This window comes from Sus scrofa, chromosome 14, assembly GCF_054392235.1.
Source record: "Sus scrofa isolate SSC_HxYL_T2T_F1_AM1 chromosome 14, Sscrofa_HxYL_maternal_Yorkshire_Landrace_v2.0, whole genome shotgun sequence".
NCBI classification, from domain to species: domain Eukaryota; kingdom Metazoa; phylum Chordata; class Mammalia; order Artiodactyla; family Suidae; genus Sus; species Sus scrofa.
The window spans coordinates 71,954,889-71,979,456 of NC_139396.1; the positions used below are offsets into that span (position 1 = coordinate 71,954,889).

At 53.7% G+C, this 24,568-nt stretch overlaps 1 protein-coding gene and 1 long non-coding RNA gene across 29 annotated transcripts; one reads left to right on the forward strand and one right to left on the reverse strand.

Moving 5' to 3' along the window:
- The first annotated feature begins 69 nt into the window (after positions 1-69).
- On the forward strand, positions 70-24,303 carry SMPD4 (sphingomyelin phosphodiesterase 4). 27 transcript variants are annotated; one of them, XR_014826070.1, is made up of 21 exons: positions 70-145; positions 3,784-3,867; positions 5,179-5,265; positions 6,125-6,270; positions 6,403-6,478; positions 6,984-7,092; positions 7,182-7,234; positions 7,669-7,820; positions 13,152-13,314; positions 16,018-16,089; positions 18,434-18,565; positions 20,219-20,364; positions 20,770-20,860; positions 21,135-21,235; positions 21,567-21,730; positions 21,902-22,107; positions 22,587-22,820; positions 22,944-23,075; positions 23,149-23,277; positions 23,367-23,766; positions 24,068-24,303. XR_014826070.1 is itself a non-coding variant. In XM_084994020.1 (20 exons), the coding sequence occupies exons 1-20, from the start codon at positions 71-73 to the stop codon at positions 23,694-23,696; spliced, it is 2,682 nt and encodes an 893-aa protein (XP_084850146.1). In that variant the 5' UTR covers position 70; the 3' UTR covers positions 23,697-24,303. The 27 variants fall into 27 exon arrangements, 15 of the variants coding, with proteins under 15 accessions (XP_084850146.1, XP_013836884.1, XP_084850147.1 ...); XR_014826071.1 differs by having other exon boundaries at positions 13,152-13,284; XR_014826080.1 differs by having other exon boundaries at positions 13,152-13,284; positions 18,434-18,520; positions 21,135-21,328.
- LOC106505566 (uncharacterized) lies at positions 15,166-22,279 on the reverse strand. Of its 2 annotated transcripts, XR_002338718.2 has the most exons (7): positions 21,110-22,279; positions 20,733-20,915; positions 19,834-19,987; positions 19,163-19,238; positions 18,054-18,224; positions 15,648-17,176; positions 15,166-15,216 (listed from the first exon to the last, which is right to left on the reverse strand). It is a non-coding gene; the product is annotated as an uncharacterized LOC106505566 (long non-coding RNA). The 2 variants fall into 2 exon arrangements; XR_014826098.1 differs by lacking the exons at positions 15,166-15,216; positions 15,648-17,176; positions 18,054-18,224 and having other exon boundaries at positions 18,777-19,238; positions 21,110-22,022.
- Positions 24,304-24,568: the final 265 nt, after the last annotated feature.

Genomic DNA, 24,568 nt, shown 5'->3' on the forward strand with positions numbered 1-24,568 from the left:
AAGAAGCAGCCCAAAGAGAAAGCGGCGCTTTTCCCGTTTGTAAAGGGGAGGTGACGCCACGCGCAGCTTGATGACGACATTTCGGCGCCGGTTCGCCGAATGGCGGCCTCCATCCCTAAAGCGAGCGACCCTGTGGGTCTCTCAGGTGAGTGGCGGGAGTCGCGCGTGGTCTATCCCAATTACCTGGCGGCCACCTAGACCCTCTGCCCGAGCCGTCTCCGTTCCTACGCGAGCCCCGGGCCTCGGGCTGGGCCGGCCGGGAGCCGGGGCCCAGCTGCGCCTTCCCGCGCGCCCCGACCTTGTGGGCGCTCGGTTAACGTTCGCTGAACGAAGTGGAGCGGGGAGAGCCTGCGGCTCAGCGAGCGGTGTGGAGAGAGCAGGGGTGGATCCCGGCTCTATCTTTCCTCCCCGTGTGGACTGGCTTTGCGGAGACTTGGGTTCCTTGTCTGTGACATGAGGGCCCAGATGCTCCCTTGTCATGAGCAGCAGATGGGAGCACGCCTTTCTTCCAGCGCGCGGGCAGAGGGAGGCCCTGGCAAGACTGGCGCTACTGGCGCTGCGGGTCCCAGGAGGAACCCTGAAACCAGGTCGGGATCCTCTCTTGAAGGCAGCGAGGGCGGAGGTGGCGGGGGCGAAGTTCAGGCTTGGTGCACGGCGCAGAGGGACGCAGCAGCGAGAACCGGGGCGGAGAGACGCTCCTCTCTCCCCGAAACACCCTGATTGGGCGCCTAGGACTCATTCCTTCAGCCGCTGCCTCTGCAGACTGTGAGCAAGGAGCTAATTTCACCTTATCATCTCCAAACCTCTGCCCTTTGCAAACAGTTCAGGGTTTTATTCTGCTTTGGTCATTTTGGAATAGTGCACAATGTTCTCTTGACCACTTGGTTCAGGGCTTAAGCATTTTGTCTTCCTTGAAACGGAAACTGATAGCTAGTTTAATTAAGAGTTGAACAGACTCGGTGTTACCGAACTCAGGTTGGGCTGCTCACACTGCTGGAAAGCCAAAAGTGTTGGTAGAAAGGAAAGATTGCCTTAATCAGAAGGCTGGCACCCGGGGAGAAGACCAGCTGGTGTCCCAGGACCAATTCTTTAAGATTCTTGACAGGGGGAGTTCCGTCGTGGCGCAGGGGTTAACGAATCCGACTAGGAACCATGAGGTTGCAGGTTCGGTCCCTGCCCTTGCTCAGTGGGTTAATGATCTGGCGTTGCCGTGAGCTGTGGTGTAGGTTGCAGACGCGGCTCGGATCCCGCGTTGCTGTGGCTCTGGCGTAGGCCAGTGGCTGTGGCTCCGATTCGACCCCTAGCCTGGGAACCTCCATATGCCACGGGAGCGGCCCAAAGAAATAGCAAAAAGACAAAAAAAAAAAAAAAAAAAAAAAAAAAAAAGCTTCTTGACAGTTGTTAAGAGGAAAAAAGGAGTTCCTGTTGTGGCTTAGTGGGTTAAGAACCCAACGTAGTGTCAGTGACGATGCAAATTTGATTCCCGGCCTCACTCAGTGGGTTAAGGATCCAGCATTGCTTCAGGGTGCGGTGTAGGTTGCAAGTTCAACTCAGGTACCCTGTTGCTGTGGGTGTGGTATAGGCCAACGGCCGCAGCTCCAATTCAGCCCCTAGCCTGGCCTTAAAAAGAGAAGAAAAAAAAGGAGAGAAACATATCAATGAATTATCGATGCAGGAGGTGGTTAGGCTCTGCTAATTTTCCATTGCAAGCATACTGACTGAGACTGGCTGACTTCTCATGACCTCTCTTCTGATGTTATTCTGCCTGTGTGGTGTGCCTGCAGAATTGTTAAGGGGAAAGCTGGGGGTAGAGAGCTAGTCATTTTTTAACTACCTATTTCTTCATTCCTACTTCTTTCAGTCTTGGGGGAAACTCCAGTTAGGCAAGGCATTGTGTGCATTCTGTAAAGCATAAGTTAAATGTTGCCTTGTGACTTTATTTCTGTATGGTTTGAGGGGAACAGAAAGGGACAAACAGGAAAGAGACAAAGGAGCTGCTTACAATTCCCCACCATCAGACATCATTCCACTTCTACGAGATCAGGGGTGAAGGTCTGTCTTCTGTAACTTCTTCCTGCTGACGTAGAGTGCCATGCTCTCTGAATGGTGCCATGGGTGTCAGCATGGGTCTGTAGCCTCTCTTTGCAGACAGTTTTAGTTGCCTGCTTATATATACGGGCAGAGCAAGCTACAATTGTTATTATTCTTTTGGCTGTACCTGTGGCATACAGAACTTCCCCAGCCAGGGATGGAAACGTGCGCCATTGCAGCAATAATGCCAGATGCTTAACCCGCTGGGCCACCAGGGAACTCCAGCTACAGTTATTTTGATGCCTACAAAAATGCAGATTATTTTGAGCAATAATGCCAATCCATTCTCTTGAGGCCAGTTCTTGGAATTGTGCTGGCCATAGATGGAGCAGCTTCTGACATGGTTGCAGTCTGGTCATCATGCAGTTAGCTTTTTTTTCCTCTGGTGACAGTTACAGTATCTGTAAAACAACTCTGGCATGTGCATCAGACCCTGAGTCTGTGACTCTCTTGTCCTGATCACTAGCTGCTCAAGCCTTCTCGTTTGTGACTCAGGGAGGCTTGGGAATCTTCAGCTTTTCTACAAACAGCTTTGTACTTGGGAGGGGGGAAGGGTCTCCTCTGCCTCGTGGGGAGTGTTCATGCTGCCAAGTGGAAGACATGCACGTCTCCACTCAGCCTCTCAGCTGCCACCCAGCCTCCATTCATGTACACTGCCAGTTACCACCGAAGTACCCTTCTTCAGAGCATGGACAGAACTGTACCAGGAAGGCTATCAGCAGCCCATCACTGGGACTCACAGGTCCCTTCTCTGCTCTGTCCAGGGCTGGACATTTGCAGTTTCTGACCTGGGGGCCAAGAGAGGTAGGATTCTGGAGAGCTACCTGATTTTCTGATTGCCCATTCACTGTCTCCGTTGTGAAGTTTGCTTTTCCTCTCTCTTCCTTCTCAGACAGCACAGGTCACACAGAGGTGTATCCACCCGTCTCTATGAGAGATTTGTGAGGAGGTCTGTGGCTTTGAATCTGTCTCTGCCAGGTACCAGCTGGCAGAAGGCAAGTGACTCCCCTCCTCTGTGCCTCCATTTCCTCATCTGTGCTGACCTTGTAGGTTGTTGTGAAGATGTTATTTTCTTTCTTTCCTTTTTTTAAATTTATGGCTGTACCTGTGGCTTATGGAAGTTCCCAGGCCAGGGCTTGAATCTGAGCCACAGCTGTGCCAATGCCTTCTCTGTGGTCTCTCAGGAAGAATCTGCTCTCAAGCTTAATCAGGTTGCTGGCAGGACCCAGTTCTTTGCAGCTATAAAGTTGCGATGCCCGTTTCCTTGCTGGCTTTTAGTCAAGGCTGCCCTGTGTCTTATGCTTCTCAGACTTGAGCCTTGAATCATATCTGCAAAATCCCTTCACAGCAGTAGCTCAAAGAGTGTTTGAATAACCAGGGACAGGAATCTTGGAGGACAGACTGTCTTTAGGAATCTGCCTGCCACTAAGGATTAAATGAGCAGCGTACGTATGGCGAGCCCTCAGGCCCAGGCCTGGTACATGGCAAGTGCTGTATAAGCCTTACCAGGGATCCACACCACACATTGGAGCCAGCCACTGTGTGCTGTGTGTGAACAGCACGTCTGTAAAATGTAGGACTTGGCAGTGCATATGGTTCGAGTTGTACAGATGTCCTCCTGCCCGTGTGAAGCAAGGTGTTGTGTCGCTCTGTCACGTGGCAGATGCTGAGATTATCTTTTTCTCTCCACAGTGGTTTTCTAAGACGGCTGCTTTTGAGTCTCCCCGGGTGGCTGCCATGGCGTCCCCTCACATGCAGCAGCCCAGCTTCCTGCTGGTGAGTGTCAGCTGCCCTCTGGAACACCAGCATGATGGCAGGGACTGGAGAGCTCTTGCTGCTGATTTGAGCTCTCCGCAGGTGGTTTTGCGAGGGCACGATGGAAATAACACTGGACTCGGGTTAGAATCCTCAGCTTGAGTCTGCCTTCTGCTGCTGCAGGCCCTTGGGATTTTGCTCAGCCACTGAGCCCTGGTTTTCTCATCTATGAAATGAGTTGATTGAAATGCCGCTTCCTGATCCCGAGGGGTGTGGGGAGGAGCGGGTTAGGGGGATCTATGTCTTCCTGTCTCGTAAATCCCCATGCAAAAGCCAAGTGTCCTGACCGCCTGACCCTTGTTGGTGAAAACACTGCTCTGCTGGGGGCAACCCAGCCTGCCCTTGAGCATTAAACTTGCTGAGAGGGTAAGTGTGAGGCACATACTGTGATGAAAGTTTCCAGCTTCACTTCCCAGAAGACATTGTTTGTAAACATTTTTCCTTGGTGGCCCCTCTAGAGCCAGCGCACCCGTCCCCTCCAACTGAGGTGCCACAGACCCCACCCTTGTTTGGAGGTGGGCAGGGCCTTAGGGGTTCTTGGGCAAAGCCCTCTTGTTTAGAAATCTGGCCTCTCCTCCTGATCTTCATATATTTGCACAGAGGCATCTTTTCTTTGTGTAGTCAGGATACACACATGCTTTCCCTTCGCCCCTGACTTGGGGCGGATTTCCTTATTTCTTGTCCTGAATGTTTTCTGACCTCTGTGTTACCTTCATGATCCATGTCGGCATATGGCCAGAGTGCCTTGTTTCTTAAGGTGATGGTTAAAGGACATCTTGGATCCAAAGGCCGGTGACAACAAAGGACCCCTCTCTGTTGGGCACTTTTACTCTCAATACCAGTGGTGTAAATCCTGTATCGTCTTGGGACACTTCTAATTCATGTGTGCACTTCACATTCATGTGAGCGCTCCATGACCTGTGAGGGGTCCTCCCAGCAGGGGGTTGACCCCACAGCCAAACCCCTGCTTGTGGACTGGGTGGTGCTTGATTTTGCTATGACGTGCGGTTCTCTGAGGTCACGGGGTTGCCTGACAGGGTGCTGGGAGCCAGCCTGGTAAGTACTGGTCTAGAGAGCGCAGATCCTGGCCTTGCCGAGGAGCGTCCTAAAGGCCACAGACATGCGTGACCTGGATTGTGACCTCTGGGCAGACAGGCCAGTGGGCGCCGACTCCCACGCATCACTTGGATTTCTGTTCTGACTGAGCCAGGGTATCAGCAAAAACTGTAAGGCAGATATGCTCACGGGTTTTTGGTTTCTCCTGTCTGCTAGGCTAGCCTGAAAGCTGACTCCATGAATAAGCCCTTTGCACAGCGGTGCCAGGACTTGGTCAAGGTCATTGAGGATTTTCCAGCAAAGGTACAGCTCTCCCGGCGTCTCCTGGGGTGTGTCTCATACACTCCTTAGAAAACATTATCACATTCCTGCTTCCCACCTCTGAGCACTGCCCCAAGAAGCCCTGACCCCATGTTGCGACTCATGTTTGTGACGCATTTAAACATGTGAACACGTAGTTAGAGCAGGCTTTCTCCACCATGGATGCTTCTCTCCTCTGTGGGACACTTGGCATTGTCTGGAGGTATTTTTTAGCTGTCACAGGTCAGGGGTAGGGGGGTTGTGCTGCCAGCACCCATCCCTGTGCACAGCATGGCCCCCACAATGGAGCCGTGTCCAGCCCAGAATGTCAGCAGTGCCAAGGTTGTGGAGTCCTGATGTAAGTATTGAAAATGTCTTTTTACTTCACACCCAGAATTGGCACGTGGTCTGTACAGGTAAGTCCAGGAGGCCGAGCAGATAAGACCAGGGCTTGTGCTGAGAAAGAGCGGACAGTGCCACCTTTTAAATAACACCCTCTTCAGAGCAGATGTTTTCTAGCATTTAAAAAAAAAAAAACAAAAAAACTTTATTATGATGGAGGATAATGTGAGAAAAAGAATAAAATATATATATGTGTGTATGACTGGGTCACTTTGCTGTACAGTAGAAATTGACAAAACACTATAAATCACCTATAATGGAGAAAATTAAAATCATTTTTTAAAAAAAGGAACTTTAATCACAGGCTGGCTTATGTAATGGGCGCGGACATGAAGCAGCCACTTAAACGCAGCAAGGAGACCCACAGCTGCTCCTGTGGGTGCCGCAGGGCCAGCAAGGAGGTGGGGGGTGGTCACGGGCCCTCAGAGAGCTGCCCACAGCCTCACCCATGCTGTTGCAGGAGCTGCACACCATCTTCCCATGGCTGGTAGAGAGCATTTTTGGCAGCTTGGACGGTGTCCTGGCCGGGTGGAACCTCCGCAGTTTGCAGGGCCGAGTGAGCCCCGTGGAGTACAGCGTTGCCATGGAGTTCCTAGATCCTGGGGGGTAGGTTTGTCACTGGAGAGCCCTGGACGGCCCTGCATGACAGCCTTATTTCAGTCACTATTTCTCGAAGTTAAGGAACAAAGGCAAGATGGTTTGTGGTTCATTTGTCTTGTTTTTGTCATTTGTGTTCAGTGGCCCAATGATGAAGCTGGTTTATAAACTTCAAGCTGAAGACTATAAGTTTGATTTTCCTGTCTCCTACCTGCCTGTAAGTGAGCCACTGTGCAGCAGCTCTGATGATGGTGGGTGGGCAGGGGCTCGAGGGGCTGTGATTGGGCTGGAGTGCCACCGTGTCTGTCCAGGACCCAAGAGGCAGCACAGAATGGCGTGCTGATGGTTTGTTTCAAAACTCATTCACACTCTGTCAGTGGGAAGGCCTGGTTGGCTCCTGGTTGAGTGGCAGGGCCTTGGGATGGGTTGCTTGAGTCTCCAGTCCTGCAGGGGCTAATTATGGAATGGCTTGCTCCATGGGGTGAGAAGCCAAGGAGATGGGACCTGTCTGGTGCCTGGCTGGGCTCAGAGACCTGCTGCTGCAGGTCTGTGGGGATGAAGGGACAGATTCTGCGGGAAGCCCTTTTGCTAAAGCGCCTCACAGAGGAAGGCACTGGTCCCATGGGTGGGGTCCATGTGCCGGTCACTCGGCAGCCTTCCCAAGGGCTGTCCCGCATGTGGGGCGCCATGTGAGCTGCCCACTAGCCCCTCCATTTCCTCAGGGTCCTGTGAAGGCATCCATCCAGGAGCGTGTGCTCCCCGACAGTCCTCTGTACCACAACAAGGTCCAGCTCCCTGCTCCCGGGGGCCTTGGTCTGCACCTGGCTCTCAGTATCCTTTGTGAGCCCCATGGGTGGGGGCGCTGGGTGGGTGGGTGGGGGCTGACAGCCCTGCCGTTTGCCCCCTGACCCAGCCCTCAGATCCGTTCGAGTATTACATGTTCTTCTTTGCCTTGAGCCTCATCACTCAGAAGGTACAGAAGGGGCCTCTGGGCGGGGCTTGCTTCCTCTAAGGCCCCTGCAGGGAGGGCTGGGCTTCTGCTTCCCTCTTCCTCTGTGCTTCCCCCTCCCTCCCTGCCTCCTCTCTCCAGTCCCCCTCCTTCCGGCCTTGCCCTTCAGGCCATCCTCACTTAGCAAGGACAATGGGCTGGGGACAGACTGATGTGTGATGTGGGGTGAGCTGGCCCCCTGAGTGGCATTGGGGCAGCTTCCTGCAGGAGGTGCGGCAGGGTAGGGTGCACAGGGCCTGGGGGACTGAGTGGTAGACCTGGCACTACCCTGGGTGTGTGGGCCAGCCTTGGGGACATAGCTCGCCCTTCCGCACACCAGGAGCTAAGCCTTGTGGTAGCTGGGTCAGTGGCCGGGGAGGTGCCCACAGCCACACATTAACAGGAGTTTTGTCCTTCAGCCGCTCCCCGGGGCCCTTCACATCCGCACTTCGGACTGCGCCTACTTCATCCTGGTGGACAGGTACCTGTCGTGGTTCCTGCCCACAGAAGGCAGTGTGCTCCCCCCACTCTCCTCCAGTCCGGGGGGGCCCAGCCCCTCACCAGCTCCCAGGTAAGGCTCCCTGGCTGCCTGGGCCAGTGCCTGGTCAGAGGGCATTGCTCATGGGGAAAATGGTGCCAGTCTTTGTCCAGAGCTCTCTGACTTTTCCTGAGCTTCCCCTGCCCCAGCTGCCCTGGCCAGGCTGGAGGGCAGGGTAAGGAGGATGTCTGAGTGTTGGTTTTCGAGGGCCATCCCTGAATTGGGCGGGTCTTGTGGCCACAGTGACAGCCTGGCTCTGGCTCGGGAACGGGCTGCTTCCCCACAGGCGGCACCCAGGCCCGAGCAGGGTGCGAGGGACTCAAAGCTGAGAGCCATTTGGTGGCGCTGGGCTGATGGTCCTAGAGAGAAGGGTCTTGTGGGCAGCCCACGGAAGGGTTAGCCCATGGCCGACTTAGACTGTAGGGCCCTGTAGGCTCCAGGACCTGCCTTTGCTGAGCAGAGGCCTGGGTCGAGGAGCTGCTTGTGCTGGTCAGAGTAGCAGGGAGCTGTCCTAGGGTGAATTCTGGGCCGACTCTCCCTGGGAGACCCTGTTGCCCCCAAAATGTGCCCCTCTGGCCCAACCTCACTCACCCACCTTCTTCCCTGGGAGTGCTGGCTCTTTGCTGCAGAGGCTAATACTGCCCCACCCCACCCACCCCCGAAAATTGTTAGCCTGAGCCCTGCCATTGCCCCAAACTCATGTGGACAGATGCCCTCAAGGAGAAGGGATTGAGGGGACAGGGCAGGGGGCTGCAGCTGACAGGGAGGACTCTAGGTGGGCCAATTCATTCCTTCTCAGAGGCAGACTTCAGCTGCCAGGTGGTTTTCTGGGCCAATTTGGCTTAACTTGTTTTTGTTTGTTTGTTCTTTGTCTTTTTTAGGGCCAAACCCGCAGCATATGGAGGTTCCCAGGCTAGGGGTCAAAATCAGAGCTATAGCCGCTGGCCTGCATCACAATGCCACCAGATCTGAGCCTCATCTGTGACCTACACCACAGCTCACGGCACTGCCAGATCTTTAACCCACTGAGCAAGGTGAGGGATCAAACCCGCAACCTCATGGTTCCTAGTTGGATTCGCTAACCACTGCGCCACGACGGGAACTCCCCATTTTTTTTTTAATAAATTTTTTTTTGGTTAATGGTTGATTTGCAAAGTTGTATTAGTTCCAGTTGTACCATGAAGTAAATCAGTTGTATGTATACAGATATCTATTCCTTTTCAGATTCTCCTCCCATATAGGTTATTACGCAGTATTGAGTAGGTTACCCTGTGCTATACTATGGGCCCTTATTACTTATCTATTTTACATAACATAGTGTGTATTTGTCAATCCCAACCTCCTAATTTACCCCCCCCACGTTTCTGTTTGATAACCATAAATTTGCTTTCAAAATCATTGAGTCTGTTTCTGTTTTGTAAATTGTTTTGTTTTGTTTTGTTTCTTTAAATGGTTGCACTGTGGGAGTTCCCCTTGTGGCTTAGTGGAAACGAATCTGACTGGTATCCATGAACTGTGGTGTAGGTCACAGATGCAGCTCGGATCTGGTGTTGCTATAGCATTGCTGTGGTGTAGGCTGGTTCCCTGGCCTGGGAACCTCCACATGCCATGAGTACAGCCCTAGAAAGACCAAAAGATGAGGGGCGGGGGGCGTACTGCACTTATGGCACGTGGTGTTCCGGACCAGGGATCAAATCTGAGCGACAGCTGCAGCAACACCACATCCTTTAACCCCAATGAACTGGGCCAGGAATGTAATCCAAGCCACTGCAGTGGGGTTCTTAATCCCCTGTGCCACAGTGGGAATTCCCAGAGTATTTTCTTTCTTTCTTTTTTTTTTCTAACTCAATGAATTTTACTACATTTATAATTGTCCAACCATCATCACAACCCAATTTTATAGCATTTCCATCACAAACCCCTGGCCCATCCTCCCACCTCACCAAACTGTTTCCTTTGCAAACTATAAGTTTTTTCAAAGTCTGTGAGTCAGTATCTCTTCTGCAAAGAAGTTCACTGAGTCCTTTTTTTACATTCCACATACATAAGTGATACCATATGATGTTGGCATCTCACTGTCTAACTTCACTTAGCATGGTAATTTCTAGGTCCATCCATGTTGCTGCAAATGCCATTATTTCTTTCCTTTTAATGGCTGAGTAATATTCCATTGTGTATATGTACCACACCTTCTTTATCCACTCCTTTGTCGATGGATATTTAGGTTGTTTCCATGCCTTGGCTATTGTATATAGTGCTGTAATGAATATTGGAGTACATGTATTTTTTCGAGTCATGGTTTGCTCTGGATAGATGCCCAGGAGTGGGATTGCTGGATCAAATGGTAATTCTGGTTTTTATTTTCTGAGGAATCTCCATACTGTTTTCCACAGTGGTTGCACCAACTTACATTCCCGCCAAGAGCGTAAAAGTGTTCCCTTTTCTCCACACTCTCTCCAGCATTTATTGTTTGTAGACCTTTTTTTTTTTTTTTTTTTTTTTTGTCTTTTGTCTTTTTAGGGCCACACCTGCGGCATATGGAGGTTCCCAGGCTAGGGATCTAATCAGACCTGTTGCTACTGTCCTACTCCAGAGCCACAGCTAGACCAGATCTGAACCACGTCTGCAGCTTACACCTCATGGCAACGCTGGATCCTTAACCCACTGAGCAAGCCCAGGGATTAAACCTACAACCTCACGGTTCCTAGTTGGATTCATTTCCACTGCGCCCCAGCAGGACTCCCTGTTTGTAGACTTTTTGATGATGGCCATTCTGACCAGTGTAAGGTGATACCTCATAGTAGTTTTGGTTTGCATCTCTAATAATCAGTGATGTTGAAAATCTTTTCATGTGTTTTTGACCATCTCTGTGTCTTCTTTGGAGAATTATATGTTTAGATCTTCTGCCAATTTTTTGATGGGGTTGTCTGTTTTTTTGGTATTGAGCTGCAAGAGGTGTTTATAAATTTTGGAAATTAATCCTTTGTCAGTCACCTCATTTGAAAATATTTTCTCCCATTCTGTGGGTTGTCTTTTCATTTTGTTTAGGGTTTCCTTTGCTGTGCAGAAACTTTTAAGTTTAATTAGGTCCCATTTGCTTATTTTCGTTTTTTTATTGTCATTAACTCTAGGAGGTGGATTAGGGAAGATTTATTGCTGTGTTTTATTCTGGAGAGTGTTTGACCTATGTTTTCCTCTAAGAGTTTTATAGTATCTGGTCTTATATTTAGGTCTTTAACCCATTTTTAGGTTTTTTTGTGTGTGTAAGGTGTTAGGAAGTGTTCTAATTTCACTCTTTAACATGTAGCTGTCCACTTTTCCCAGCACCACTTTTTTTTTTTCTTTTTTTCTTTTTTTTTTGCCATTTCTTGGGCTGCTTCCTCGGCATATGGAGGTTCCTAGGCTAGGGGTCGAATCGGAGCTATAGCCGCTGGCCTATACCAGAGCCACAGCAACGCAGGATGCGAGCCACGTCTGCGACCTACACCACAGCTCACAGCAACGCCAGATCCTTAACCCACTAAGTACCTCGTGGATACCAGTCAAATTCATTTCCTCTGTGCCACAGTGGGAACTCTCCAAACAAACTTTAAAATATTTTATTCTAGTTCTGTGAAAAATGTCCTTGGTAACTTGAAAGGGATTGCATTGAATCTATAGATTGCCTTGCGTAGTGTAGCCATTTTGACAGTATTGATTCTTCCAGTCCAATAGCATGGTCTGTCTTTCCATCTGTTTGTGTCATCTTTGATTTCTTTCATTAGCATCTTATAGTTTTCAGAGTACAGGTCTTTTGTCTCTTTAAGTAGATTTATTCCCAAATATTTTATTCTCTTTGAAATGATGGTAAGTGTTATAATCTCTCTTTCTGACCTTTCATTATTAGTATATAGACATGCAGTTGATTTCTGCGTATTAATTTTGTATCCTGTGACTTTGCCAAATTCATTGATGACCTCTAACAGTTTTCTGGTAGCATCTTTAGGATTTTCTAGGTATAGTATCATGTCATCTGCAAACAGTGGTAGTTTTACTTCTTCCTTTACAATTTGGATTCCTTTTTTTTTTTTTTTGCTATTTCTTTGGGCCGCTCCTGCGGCATATGGAGGTTCCCAGGCTAGGGGTCGAATCGGAGCTGTAGCTGCCAGCCTACGCCAGAGCCACAGCAACGCAGGATCCGAGCCACATCTGCAACCTACACCACAGCTCACGGCAACGCCGGATCGTTAACCCACTGAGCAAGGGCAGGGACCGAACCCGCAACCTCATGGTTCCTAGTCGGATTCGTTAACCACTGCGCCACGACGGGAACTCCCAATTTGGATTCCTTTTATTTCTTTTTCTTCTCTGATTGCGGTGGCTAGGACTTCCAAAACTATGTTGAATAGTAGTGGGGAGAGCAGACATCCTCGTCTTGTTCCTGGTCTCAGGAGAAATTCTTTCAGCTTTCCACCATTGAGAATGATGTTAGCTGTGGGTTTGCCATATATAGCCTTTATTATGTCTAGGTAGGTTACTTCTAAGCCCACTTTCTGGAGGATTTTTATCAGAAATGGGTGTTAGACTTGGTCAGAAGCTTTTTCTGTCTCTATTAAGAGGATCATATGGTTTTTATTCTTCAGTTTGTTAATGTAGTGTATCACACTGATTGATTTGCAGATATTGAAGAATCCTTGTATCCCTGGGATAAACCCCTCTTGATCATGATGTACAATCTTATAATATATTGTTGAATTCAGTTTGCTAGTATTTTGTTGAGGATTTTTGCATCTATCTTCATCAGTGATGTTGGCCTATAATTTTCCTTTTTTGTGGTACCTTTGTCTGGTTTTGGTATCATGGCAATAGCCTCATAGAATGAGTTTGGGAGTATTTCTTCTACAGTTTTTTGGAATAGTCCCACAATGTTTTCTGAAAGTACATGCATCTCCATAGCCACAGCTGTTCTGTGTAAATCAGTTGCTGCCAGGCCAGCATCTCCCCAGACCCCACTTGGGTTTCACCAGCTCCCCTACTTGGGTTTGTAACATATCCAGGATCCATGCAAGGCCCCTCCCCACAGGCACTCATCTGCTGCCCTTCAGTCGGGAACGGCCATAGCCCAGGTGTGGGCAGAGTACACCAGACCTGGTCTCTCAGGTGTTTCCCCAGGATCAGGCACAGGTTGGGCAGCATTGTTGTTGGGGGCACCCATGAGCCTTGTTACTGCCAACTTTTGTTCTTCACACATAGCAGCACCGGCTTGGGGGGTCCCAGGTGGCTCCTCAGGTTGCCTCATCCCTGCTGTCTGAGTTTGAGGTCCAGCCTGCCCCTAGTTATGCCCTTGGGAACCCCTGACGGAGACCTGTTGCTGTGTCTCCTCAGGACTCCAGCCATGCCTTTTGCATCCTACGGCCTGCACCACACCAGCCTCCTGAAGCGACATGTCTCCCATCAGACATCCGTGAATGCCGACCCTGCCTCCCACGAGATCTGGAGGTCAGAGACGCTGCTCCAGGTGAGGGCCTCTTCTCTGCTTCTGTTCCAGGTAAACTGCCCAGCGCCTCCCACCCCAAGCTGAGGCCTCAGGACTGCCCCTGGGTCTGGGCAGCTCTCAGTTGCTAGTGTCTTTTCTGCTGTGACGTTTAGAGGAGACGAGGAGGAGTTTGCCCATCTGTATGTCACTGGCCATGTTTCCACCACAGGACCCTGTGTCCATAGAGTTATTTTTCTCACAGTGACACCATCACTGGCCAGCCTTTCAGTTTCCAGGAGCTCCCATAGACTTCTGCCCACCCCACTCTGCCTCTGACCACGCCCCTAGTGCTGGCGAGGCTTCCTGTGTCATTGTCAGATGGTAAACACTGCTGCAGCAGTGGTTTTAGGACACTGAATGGAGGGGCCTCGCCTTGTTGGCAGGCCCTTGTCCCTTCTGTGCCAGGGGCCCCCATGGAGGTGGCAGCCTCTGGTGTGCCTGATGCAGCCCCCAGGCCTGCCTGTCTCTTCTGAGCCCACCTTGGAGAGATTCTGCTGGTTTTGACTGGATTCTGGGGCTGAGTGGGTAACCACAGCATAGCTTGTAGAAAGGCTGGAGTGTGGATAAGACGGGATTCTGATGATTTTTTTTTTTTTTTTTTTTGAACTGTAAAACATACTTAACATAAAACCTAAGTCTTAACCATTTTAAAGCATACGGTTCAGTAGTGTTAAGCATATTTGTATCCTTGTCATGGGCTCCCAGAACTTTTCTGGCACCTAAGACTGAAACTATACTTGTCAAACAGCATCACGCTCTCCTACCAGCCCCTGGCAACCACTGTTCTCCTTTGTTCTCCCAATCTGAATCTAATTCCTCCTCTAGGTGACTCTTAAGTGGAACCACACAGTACTTCTCACTTAGCATAGTGTCTTCAAGGCTTCTCCACATTATAGCAGGTGTGAGAATTTCCTCCCTTTGTAAAGCTGTCCTCCTGTGTGTGTGACCACGTTTTGTTTATCTCTTCATCTGATGGACCCTTGGGTGCCTCCACCCTGGCAATTATGAGTAACCACAGTGAACATGGGGGTGCAGGCATCTCTTTAAGGCCCTGCTTTCCATTTAGAAGTGGGATTGATTGCTGAGCCATAAGTGATACTGTTTAATTTCCTGGGTAACTGCTGTGCTGATGTTCACAGCAGCTGTACCATTTTTCACCCCACCAGCAGCGTACAAGAGTTCCAGTTGTCCACATCCTGGGAACTCTTGTTATGTTCTGGTTCTTTGACTGAAGCCAACACTAATCATTGTGATTGGGACTTCCTCTGCCCCCTGGATGTGGTGTTGAGCAGCGTTTCACATCCTCATTGGCCATGTGTGTATCTTCGCTTTTTTTTTTTTTTTTTTTTTTTTTTTTGCCCTTTTTATTTTTTGTTTTTTTTTTCCCAGCCTCCCTTGCAGCTGAGAAAGTTCCTGGGCCGGGAATTGAATCCCAGCCACAGCTGCAGCAACACCGGATCCTTAACCCACTGCCCAGTGTCACAGCAGGAACTCTTTGCCCTTAATTTTTTTATAGTCTTTTTAGGGTCACACTGGTGGCATATGGAGGTTCCCAGGCCAGGGATCAAATCAGAGCTATAGCCACAGCCACATCAACACCAGATCCAAGCCGTATCTGTGACCTACATCACAGCTCACAGCAACAGCAGATCTTTAACCCACTGAGCAAGGCCAGGGATTGAACCTGCATCCTCATGGATACTAGTCAGATTCATTTTTCCTGAGCCATGACAGGAACTCCCCTTTGCGCCCCCCCCCCCACCTTTTTTTCTGTCTTTCTAAGGCCATACTCACAGCATATGGAGGTTCCCAGGCTAGGGGTCCAATCGGAGCTGTAGCCACTGGCCTACACCACAGCCCAGCAACGCACGTTCTGAGCCATGACTGCGACCTGCAGCACAGCTCACAGCAATGCTGGATCCTTAACCCACTGAGCAAGGCCAGAGATCGAACCCACATCCTCATGGATGTGAGTCAGGTTTGTTAACCACTGAGCCATAATGGGAACTTCCCCTTTGCCCATTTTTGATTTGAGATGTTTTCTTGTACAGTTCTAGGTGTTCTTTATATATTTTGGATGTTAATTACTCATCAGATATGTGATTTGCAAATATTTTCCACCCATTTTGTGGGCTTTTTTTACTATGTATATAGTGTCTTTTGATGCACAAGTCTTTAATTTTCATGAAGTCCAACTTGCTTCCTTTCTCGTTCCTTTCTAAAAGATCAGGCGTTCCCATTATGGCTCAGCTCAACAGGCTAAGGACCCAACATAGTGTCCATGAGGACGTGGGTTTGAGCCCTGGCCTCACTCAGTGGGTTAAGGATCCAGCATTGCTGCAAGCTGCGGTGTAGTCACAGATTCGGCTTGGATGTGGTGTTGCTGTGGCTGCACCTGCAGCTCTGATTCGACCCCTAGTCTGGGGATTTCCTTATGCCACAGGTGCAGCCTTTGAAAAACAAACAAAACGTTGTTACCACGTCCAGTGTCATGAATCATTCATCCGTTTTTAAGAGTTGTATGATTTTAGCACTTGTATTTAGGTCTTTGGTCCATTTTGAGTTGTTTCTTGTTTATGGTGTAGGTAAGTGTGTTCATTTGTGTGTGGTGTCTGGTTTTCCGGGCAGCATTTGCTGAAAAGACTACGCTTCCCTTGCTGAATGGTCCTGATGGCCTTGTCAGAAGTCTTCTGACCAGCGAATGCTCTTTTATAGGTTTTCGTTGAAATGTGGCTTCATCATTATTCTTTGGAGATGTACCAAAAAATGCAGTCCCCTCATGCCAAGGTATGTTGCCACAGCCTTTTCTTCCCACGTCCTGCTTTGGCCCTGGTGGGTCTGGCCAGCCTGCTGCTTGTCCTTGCTGTTGGTTAGCTTCAGGGGCTGGCTGGTGGGAAAGCCTCCTGGCATCTCGCTCCCTCTGATGCTGACTGGCACCTGTGCTGGGCTCTGTGCTGGGCTTGCACCCCGACGGCTGGAGGCCTGCGTTTGAGGGCCATCCCAGGCTACTGGCAAAGCTCCTTCCTGGCAGCTGGGGTCATGGTGCTGGTGCTCTGGGCCCTGGGAGCCACAGATGCCTCTGGGCGTCACATCTGAACCTGTTCCCGCCACCATCACAGCACTTCCAGCTGCCCTAGACCCGCAGGCCCCACCCACATTGGTGGCTTCGGCCCTCGTGGTGATGGGTGGGGTCTGGCACCCTCCTGCATGTGCCTGTCTCCCCTTCCTCACTTCTTTTTCCCTTGCCTGCCAGGTGGCTCACTTGTGCAGAGGTGTAGAGTCCCTGGCACCCTCTGGGTTTCAGCTCACTGGGCAGGGCAGTTCTGTCCCATTAGTGAGAGGCAGGCAATGTATCAGGTTGCTCCTTAGACTTAGCTTTTGCCACTTCCAGACAGAGTCCTTAAGGGTTTGCTTTGGAATGAGAATCTGTGGGTGAAACTGAGACAGTGGCCTGTAACCTTCCCTCTGTGCCACCAGTCCTGCAGCCCTGGCACTCAGCTCTACACAGGGACTGGGCACAGCCCCCACTGCTGTTCCTAAACTGAGAGGCGCCCACACAGGAGGGACTCCCTCCTGCGCACAGCTTGCAGAGGGGGACTCACTGCATGTTCCCGCCATGCTCAGCAGCCGGAGCTGGCCACCTGAGTGGCTTGGTCTCGCAGAGGCCACTTCGGTCTCGAGCAGTAGCTCTGCCAGCCAGAGATTGACTGTCACCTGGAGGGGGCTCTGAGTCGGCCCAGACAGGGCCTTCCCCTCCTCTCCACAGTCGCATCCTCTGGGCCAGGCTGCAGGAAGGCGAGAACTGCCTCAGGTGACTGGAGTGGGAACTGAGAGGGCCCCACCAGGCACCCAGAGACGTTCTGTCCTTTTCCTCCTGTTGAGGCAGAAAAACCAAACCTGAGAAAGCAGGTGTGTGGGAAGCTAGGAAAAGCGGCTACTGCCGTGTCTCCAGGCTGGCCGTGTACCACATAAAAGCCTTTGCTGGCCCTGCATAGCCCTGGGGCCACTCGGTGTAGCCGAGGCTGGGCTGCGTCCAGATGCACCCTTGCTCCAGGGGCCTCGGCTCACTGCACCCTGAGCAGGGCTCCTTGAGGAGCCAGTGGGCAGGAAGCACAGCCACAGCCCTGTGCCCCCTCAGGCCAGGGCTGGGACCCAATGGGGGACTGTGGGCACCCTGATTCCTCACTGAGCAAACAGCTGAGCCAGGAGGAAGGCAAGAAGGGCCACCTCCTGGCCGTGCCCCTTCCTGCCCCAGCCCCGGGCATGTCTCTGGCTATGCCTGTCTCCCACACAAAGCATGGAGCTTGGGCGGGAATGCATGCCAAGTCGGCTCTGGCTGTGCTTGCCCCAGGGCGTGGGGCATGGGGGCAGGTGGAGAGCTGTCTCAGTTGACCTCCCTGGCGTCCCAGCCTCAGGGTTCCAGCCACCTCTGGGTGTGCAGGGCCGGGGGCAGACGCTTGAGGGTTCTGGGGCAGGTGAGAGGCTCTGTATTGAGAGGGGGTTGGTCCTGGTGAGGCTGAAGCTGGTCTTCCCAGAACTAAGGCCAGTGAGCGCTGGCACCACCTTTAACCATTTCCAGGACACCGGGCCTGTGGCCTGAGCCTGGCTCGCCCGGTGCTGCCTTTGGGAAGCAGCTCCCGTGCAGAGAACCTTCCAGGATGGGACACCAACTGTGTCTTCTACACCTACGGTCAAGCACATCTTATCTTGATAAAGTCCTTGGGACCAAGGGAAGCACGGTAGATACATACCGTTCTCTCCTGGACAGAGAGGCCACGTCTGGAGCTGGCTTCTCTAAAGTTTCTTTTCTGAGCCTGCTGACCAGCACTGCAGGCTGCAGACACCTGCTGACCTCAGGAAGCTGGAGGGGCCTCCCAGGTGACCTTGAGAGTCTGTCCTCCCTCCCTCGGCAAGCAGAGGACCTGCAGGTTGCAGAGGAGCTGAGAGGGTGGTCGGCGTCTCACTGGCCTGAGGCTGCTGGGCTGGGTTGTTGGGATTGGCACTGACTCGCTTTCGTTTTTGTTTTGTTTTTTCCTCCTCACTCCTGGGCTCCTCACTTGCTTCTTTCTCTCCCTCTCCCACCCCCCACCCCCACCCCCACCCCGCCGGTTTCTCTGCTGTTGTCTCTCAGCTGGAGGTTCTGCACTACCGGCTCAGTGTCTGCAGCGCCCTCCACAGCCCTGCCCAACCCAGCCTCCAGGCCCTCCACGCCCACCAAGTACTGGCCGCTCTCTCTTGTTCCCTTCACCCCTGCCCCCGTGGTGTAAGCCACGGAGCTCACGTCCGCACAGTGGTAAAGCGGGGGGCCGGCGGGCGTGATGAAGAGCCAGGCCCTGCAGCCTGGGCCCGGGTTCGGGGTATGCAGCCGCATGTCTGGGAATGAGGCAGGGGCCCCTGCTGGCTGTGGGGTCACTGAGCCTGCCTGACCAGGCCCCGTGCCCGCCAGGGTGTCACAAGTTCCGGGGTGTTGTAGGGTCTTCTTCGCTCTGGTTCCTGGGGCCGGGATAGTGTGGCCTTTGACGTACAGGCCTTGGGAACTCATGGAGGACACGCTGGGCCCGGGGCTCATGGGTGGGGCACCAGCCTAGCCCGGGCATAAGGTAGAGGGGCTGGGAGGAGCTGGGGCCTGGCCTTATGCAAGCCCAGCCCCTTGTGGACTCGTGGGTGGTGACCCCACGGCAATTGCACTGTACTTAGGCAGACGTGACCAGCGACAGATTTCAGGTCAGGGAGATGGAGTCTGGGGCCACAGAGGTCATGAAGTTCAATGCTTGCTGGCAGGACCTCTGGGAGGTCTGGGCACAGACGTGTGCCTGGAGCCGAGCTCTGTCCACATCACCCAGGGGTCGGGGGTACATACCACTGAACTTGAATTTGAGCACAGATGAGAAATCATGCTCCATGCCTGCCTGGTTCCTGCGCAGAAGCAGAGCCTCCTTGGGAGGAAAGAGAACATTCCAGAGGGGCTGGCCTGGCGGGCGGAGTGTGGAATTGGGTGCTGCTCCAGCCTGTGTTGGGGAGGGCCTCACCCAGCTGAGAGCGGGGTCCCTGCCTTCACCTCGGCAGTGGGCAGCCAGGCACAGTAAGAGTGTCCTGGGGTAGGGTGAGTGACCAGAGGCTCCTGTGGGCATTTGGCTCAGATGAGGGAGGAGCAGAGGAACAGCAGTTCGATTTGACAGCCATAGAGTGAAGAGTCAGGGGAGCTCCTGTGTGGCTGCCAGCCAGGTGGCAGGGTGCCCAGCCTCCAACATGGAGCATGGGGTAGGGGGTGTGGCTCCCAGAGGGGAGTCACAGGCTGGTGCCCATGATGCCCTGAGTTTTCTCAGTACTATTGAAACACTGCCCCTCATCTTCCCCCAAACACTACAGGCTTGTTGCACAAGGACCTAAAAATAGACACAAGCAGAAGTTACCTCCCACCGTAGTTCCTTCCAGGCATGGCCATAGTGGGGGGTGTTGCCAGGGAGACCCAAGTGGACAGTGCCCTGGGCAGCCAGGGGCTGTTCAGCGCCTGGCTTCCTGTGTGCTCACCCTGGGTGAGGCTGCCAAGAGCCCTTCCCGTGCGTCCCCTGTGCCATCACTGGGCGGCCAACACAAGGCTTCCTGGACTTTATGAATCTATGTGGAGTTTGCAGAATCCAGGGTGTTCTGTCTCAGTGGTTTGGCAGTGGGCGGGGGAATTCACCTGGGAAGAGGAGCGGAGCCAGGAGCGGTCTGCACACCACGGTGGGATGCAGGCCTTGACCCACCCCGATTCTGGTCCCTGTGGACCCAGACGGGCAGCCATGGCTCCCAGAGGTGCCACAAAGGGTTGAGGTTTGCAAGGAAGCACTCACTGTCCCTGGTGCTGCATGCACGGGGCTGGGGGGGGAGGTCCCAGCCAAGGTGCCTGGTGCTAATGTGCCCTCACCCCCAGGAATCCTTCATGCCCAGCGAGGAGCATGTGCTGGCTGTGCGGCTGCTGCTGAAGCACCTGCACGCCTTCTCCAACAGCCTGAGGCCTGAGCAGGCCTCACCCTCCGCCCACTCCCACGCCGCCAGCCCCCTGGAGGAGTTCAAGCGGTGGGTGCCAGTGGTGGGTGGCGGGTGCCTTGACACTCCTGGGTTTGTCGCTTCACCCCACCCTGGCCTCAGAGGTACCTGGGGCCACCCGGTTGTTTCTCAGGCTGGCTAGGGAGAGACCCCATCTTGCTGCCCCTCCGTCCCCAGTGGCTCACCCTCACCCCAACCCCCAGGCAGGTGAAGGGCCAGTGCTGACTCGGACTCTCAGGCTGGCAAAGTGGGTGACACGGGCATGAGCCAGGCTGAGGTACACACAGGAGCTATTCTGGATCAGCCATACATGCTGTGTGTCCTTGGGACATTCCCTAACTTCTCTGAATCTTGGGGCTAAGAACAGGAGGCCTGGCCCCCAGGGGACAGATGGCTACCTGGGCTCCCCTGTGAGGTGACTCCCTCTCCCTGCAGGGCCGCTGTCCCAAGGTTTGTCCAGCAGAAGCTCTACCTCTTCCTGCAGCACTGCTTTGGCCACTGGCCCCTGGATGCGTCATTCAGAGCTGTGAGCATCACCCCATCACCTTGGCCTCTGGATGCCTTGGTGAGGGAGGGAGGTCCTGGGGGCGGACAAGCAAGAGGAGACCTTGATGGCCCCCATGCTGTGCTGCCTCTTTGAAGGTTCTGCCGGTCCTGACCTTGACCCCAGCTGTCCACACAGGGCGGGTTCCCAGCCTCATGGGGCTGGGGGGTGGGGGCAGAGGGGAGAAGCATACCAGGTGATTGGACCCGCCTCCCCCCAGCCCCTGCTCACCAGCCCTTGGGCTTCCATCCTCCAGGTCCTAGAGATGTGGCTGAGCTACCTGCAGCCCTGGAGGTACGCACCTGAGAAGCAGGCCCTGAGCAGTGACAGCCAGGCCCGTGGCGTGTCGGAGAGATGGTGAGGACAGGAGGACAGCCCCCAGGTCCTGCAGCCTCCCTGTGCCACAGCCTCCCCTTCTCACCCTGCTGTGTCTCTTCAGCCTCAGAAACAGTGGGTGCCTTCATCCTGTTCCTTTGCACATCTTGTCACACAGAGTGGCCCACAGCCCTGCATCTCAGTTCCATCCCTCCCCTCCTTGATGGCCCTCCCGCAGCGCCCCCCCCCCTCAGGGTCCCTGTCCTGACTTCTCCTGATAACCCCTGTCCCTCAGCCATTTGTGATGCCTGCACTAGGTGGCGGCCAGGGTGGAGCTGGGACAGCAGGGCCCTGATGCCGGCCCTGTCCACAGGGCACCCTTTGTGCAGGAGAACCTGCTCATCTATACCAAGCTCTTCCTGGGCTTCCTGAGCCGAGCACTGCGCACTGACCTGGTCAGCCCTAAGAACGCACTCATGGTGTTCCGTGTGGCCAAGGTCTTCGCGCAGCCCAACCTGGCGGAGATGATCCAGCGAGGTGAGGCCCTGTCGGTCCCTGGCTCCCTGTCATGTGCTCCACGTAGCAGCTGTGGGGTAGGGCTCTGTTTTCCAAGGCAAGTGGCCTTCCTGCAGACCAGGGGCCCAGAGCTTAGGAGCTGGGTCACGGTCACCCTGGGAGTTGAAGCCAGCCTCAGGCCCTGCCTTCCAGGCGAGCAGCTGTTCCTGGAACCAGAGCTCGTCATCCCTCACCGCCAGCACCGGCTCTTCACGGCACCCACGTTCACTGGCAGCTTCCTGTCGTCGTGGCCACCGGCCGTCACCGACGCCTCCTTCAAGGTGAAGAGCCACGTGTACAGCCTGGAGGGCCAGGACTGCAAGTACACCCCTATGTTCGGGCCCGAGGTCCGGGCACTGGTGAGTGCATTGGGGCCGAGGGGGCACAGGTGTTGCCACACGCGGTTCTCGTCTTCTTCAGGGAAGGCTAATCTCGTCTCATAAAAGTAGAGGTAGCATCTGTTAGAAACTGCATCTCAGTCCTCAAAACTCACTCTGGGGAGTTCCCGTCGTGGCTCAGCAGAAATAGTATCTGTGGGGATGCAGGTTCAGTCCCTGGCCTCAATCAGTGGGTTAAGGATCCAGCATTGACGTGAGCTGTGGTGTAGATTGCAGATGTGGCTCAGATCTGTGGTGTTGCTGTGACTGTGGTGTAGGCCAGTGGCTACAGCTCTGATTTGACCCCTGGAAACAACCTTGTGCAGCAACTGTGGCCCTAAAAAGAACCCCCCGCCAAAACAAACAAAAAACTTACCCTGGGGAAGCTGTAGGTGGCTCTGCCGGGGCTGCCCCAGGACTGTTGGTGGCAGGGTACAGCTGACCTGGCCGCCCACCCGCAGGTCCTGCGCCTGGCCCAGCTCATCACACAGGCCAAGCAGACGGCCAAGTCGCTCTCTGACCAGTACGGGGAGAGCACGGCTGGCCGTCCCTTTCTGTCATGGTTGGGCTTCTACCCCACGGACACCAACGGCTCTTACCCTGGCAATGACCTGGACGAGATGGGGCAGGACAGTGTCCGTAAGACAGATGAGTACCTCGAGAAGGCGCTGGAGTACCTGTGCCAGGTGTTCCGGGTATGCCTGGCCCCCAGCCCTGCCACCTCCCGCTGGGCCTGGGGTGGGGTCCCCTGCTGCCCGAAGCTGTAGGGAGAAAACCTCCCTCCCTGGGCAGCTGACCTAGGCGGTCTCTCCCCACAGCTCAGCGAGGCCCAGCTCGCGCAGCTCACACTTGCCTTGGGGACAGCACAGGATGAGAACGGGAAGAAGCAGCTCCCAGACTGCGTCGTGGGTGAGGACGGACTCATCCTCACGCCCCTGGGCCGGTACCAGGTGAGGCCCACATCCCAGCTGGGCTCTCGGGCGGGGCCCAGGCCCCCCAGGCCTCACCTCCTGCTGCTTCTAGATCATCAATGGACTGCGCCGCTTTGACATTGAGTACCAGGGGGACTCGGAGCTGCAGCCCATCCGGAGCTATGAGATTGCCAGCCTGGTCCGCCTGCTCTTCAGGCTGTCCTCGGCCATCAACCACAGGGTGGGTGAGGTGGGGAGGGAGGAGGGAGGGGGTTGGAAGGCCCCCACCCTCACCCCAAGCGCCCTGAGAGCGGCCTGTCTGTGCTCTAGTTCGCAGGCCAGATGGCAGCCCTGTGCTCAAGGGCTGACTTCCTCGGCAGCTTCTGTCGCTACCACCTCCTGGAGCCCGGGCTATCTGGCAGGCGCCTGCTGAGCCCCGTGGGCCGGGGGCGTGCGGCCAACCGAGCACGGGGCCCCCGCCTCAGCCTGCGCTTCCTGGGCAGCTACCGGACTCTGCTGACCCTGCTGCTGGCTTTCTTCGTGGCCTCCCTGTTCTGCGTGGGGCCCCTGCTCTGTGCCCTGCTCCTCGTGCTGGGCTATGTCCTCTATGCCGTGGCCATGACGCTGCTGACTGAACGGGGCAAACTGCACCAGCTCTGACCATAGGCCAGCCACGCTTCCAGGGGATGCTGAACTGCAGCCTTGGAACCATCTGGAAGAAGCCTGAAAGGCATGGGCCATCCAGGCTGGGCAGGTTGAGGGCAGTGGGCCTCCCCACACAGCCAGAGGCCCTGCAGGGAGAGCCCTTTCTTTTAATGGGTTGTTTAATGGGTGGAGGTTGGGCGTCAGGCGTACCTGGAGGGCCTTTGGCCTCTATCCACAGTCCTTGAAGTGGACAGTGTGACTCCAGGATGGGTGCCCGGCCTCTAGGGGAGGACTCAGGTCCTAAAAGAGAGTCCTGAGAAAATAGGGGAGGGTTCCCCAATGCCTGATTTTAAAAGAAGGGCCAATTCTTCACGTTCTCCCAGCAGTTCCCAACTGGGCCACACACCTGCTTTTGAGAAGAGGCCTCCAGGAGTACAGAGGCTTGGTGGTCAGGGTCCTGCCTGCAGCTCCCCTCCGTCCCCCAGGCCACTGAAGTCAGCAGGGCCACCACCTCCTTGGTCCCGAAGGCCCTCATGCCCCACGGGCTGCCAGCTTGTGGTCTACAGCCAAAGGTGGTCACAAGCATTGTTTGTATCTTCAATAAAATCAAGTACTCAAGGGAGTTCCCGTTGTGGCTCAGTGGGTAACAAATCCAACTAGGAACCATGAGGTTGCAGGTTCGATCCCTGGCCTTACTCAGTGCATTAAGGATCCGGCGTTGCCGTGAGCTGTGGTGTAGGTCACAGACGCGGCTCAGATCTGGCATGGCTGTGGCATAGATCAGCAGCTACAGCTCCGATTGGACCCCTGGCCTGGGAACCTCCATATGCCGTGGGTGTGACCCTTAAAAAAACCAAAAAAAATAAATAAATCAAGAACTCAAAAAC

What these genes read in the sequence shown, in the direction of transcription:
- SMPD4 (XM_084994020.1), top strand. Translation starts at nt 71, where the DNA reads ATGACGACATTTCGGCGCCGGTTCGCCGAATGGCGGCCTCCATCCCTA. An exon ending in TTGAGGATTTTCCAGCAAAG is followed by an intron (nt 5,266 to 6,124) that starts GTACAGCTCTCC and finishes ATGCTGTTGCAG; the next exon opens with GAGCTGCACACCATCTTCCC. An exon ending in AGCCCCTCACCAGCTCCCAG is followed by an intron (nt 7,821 to 13,151) that starts GTAAGGCTCCCT and finishes GTGTCTCCTCAG; the next exon opens with GACTCCAGCCATGCCTTTTG.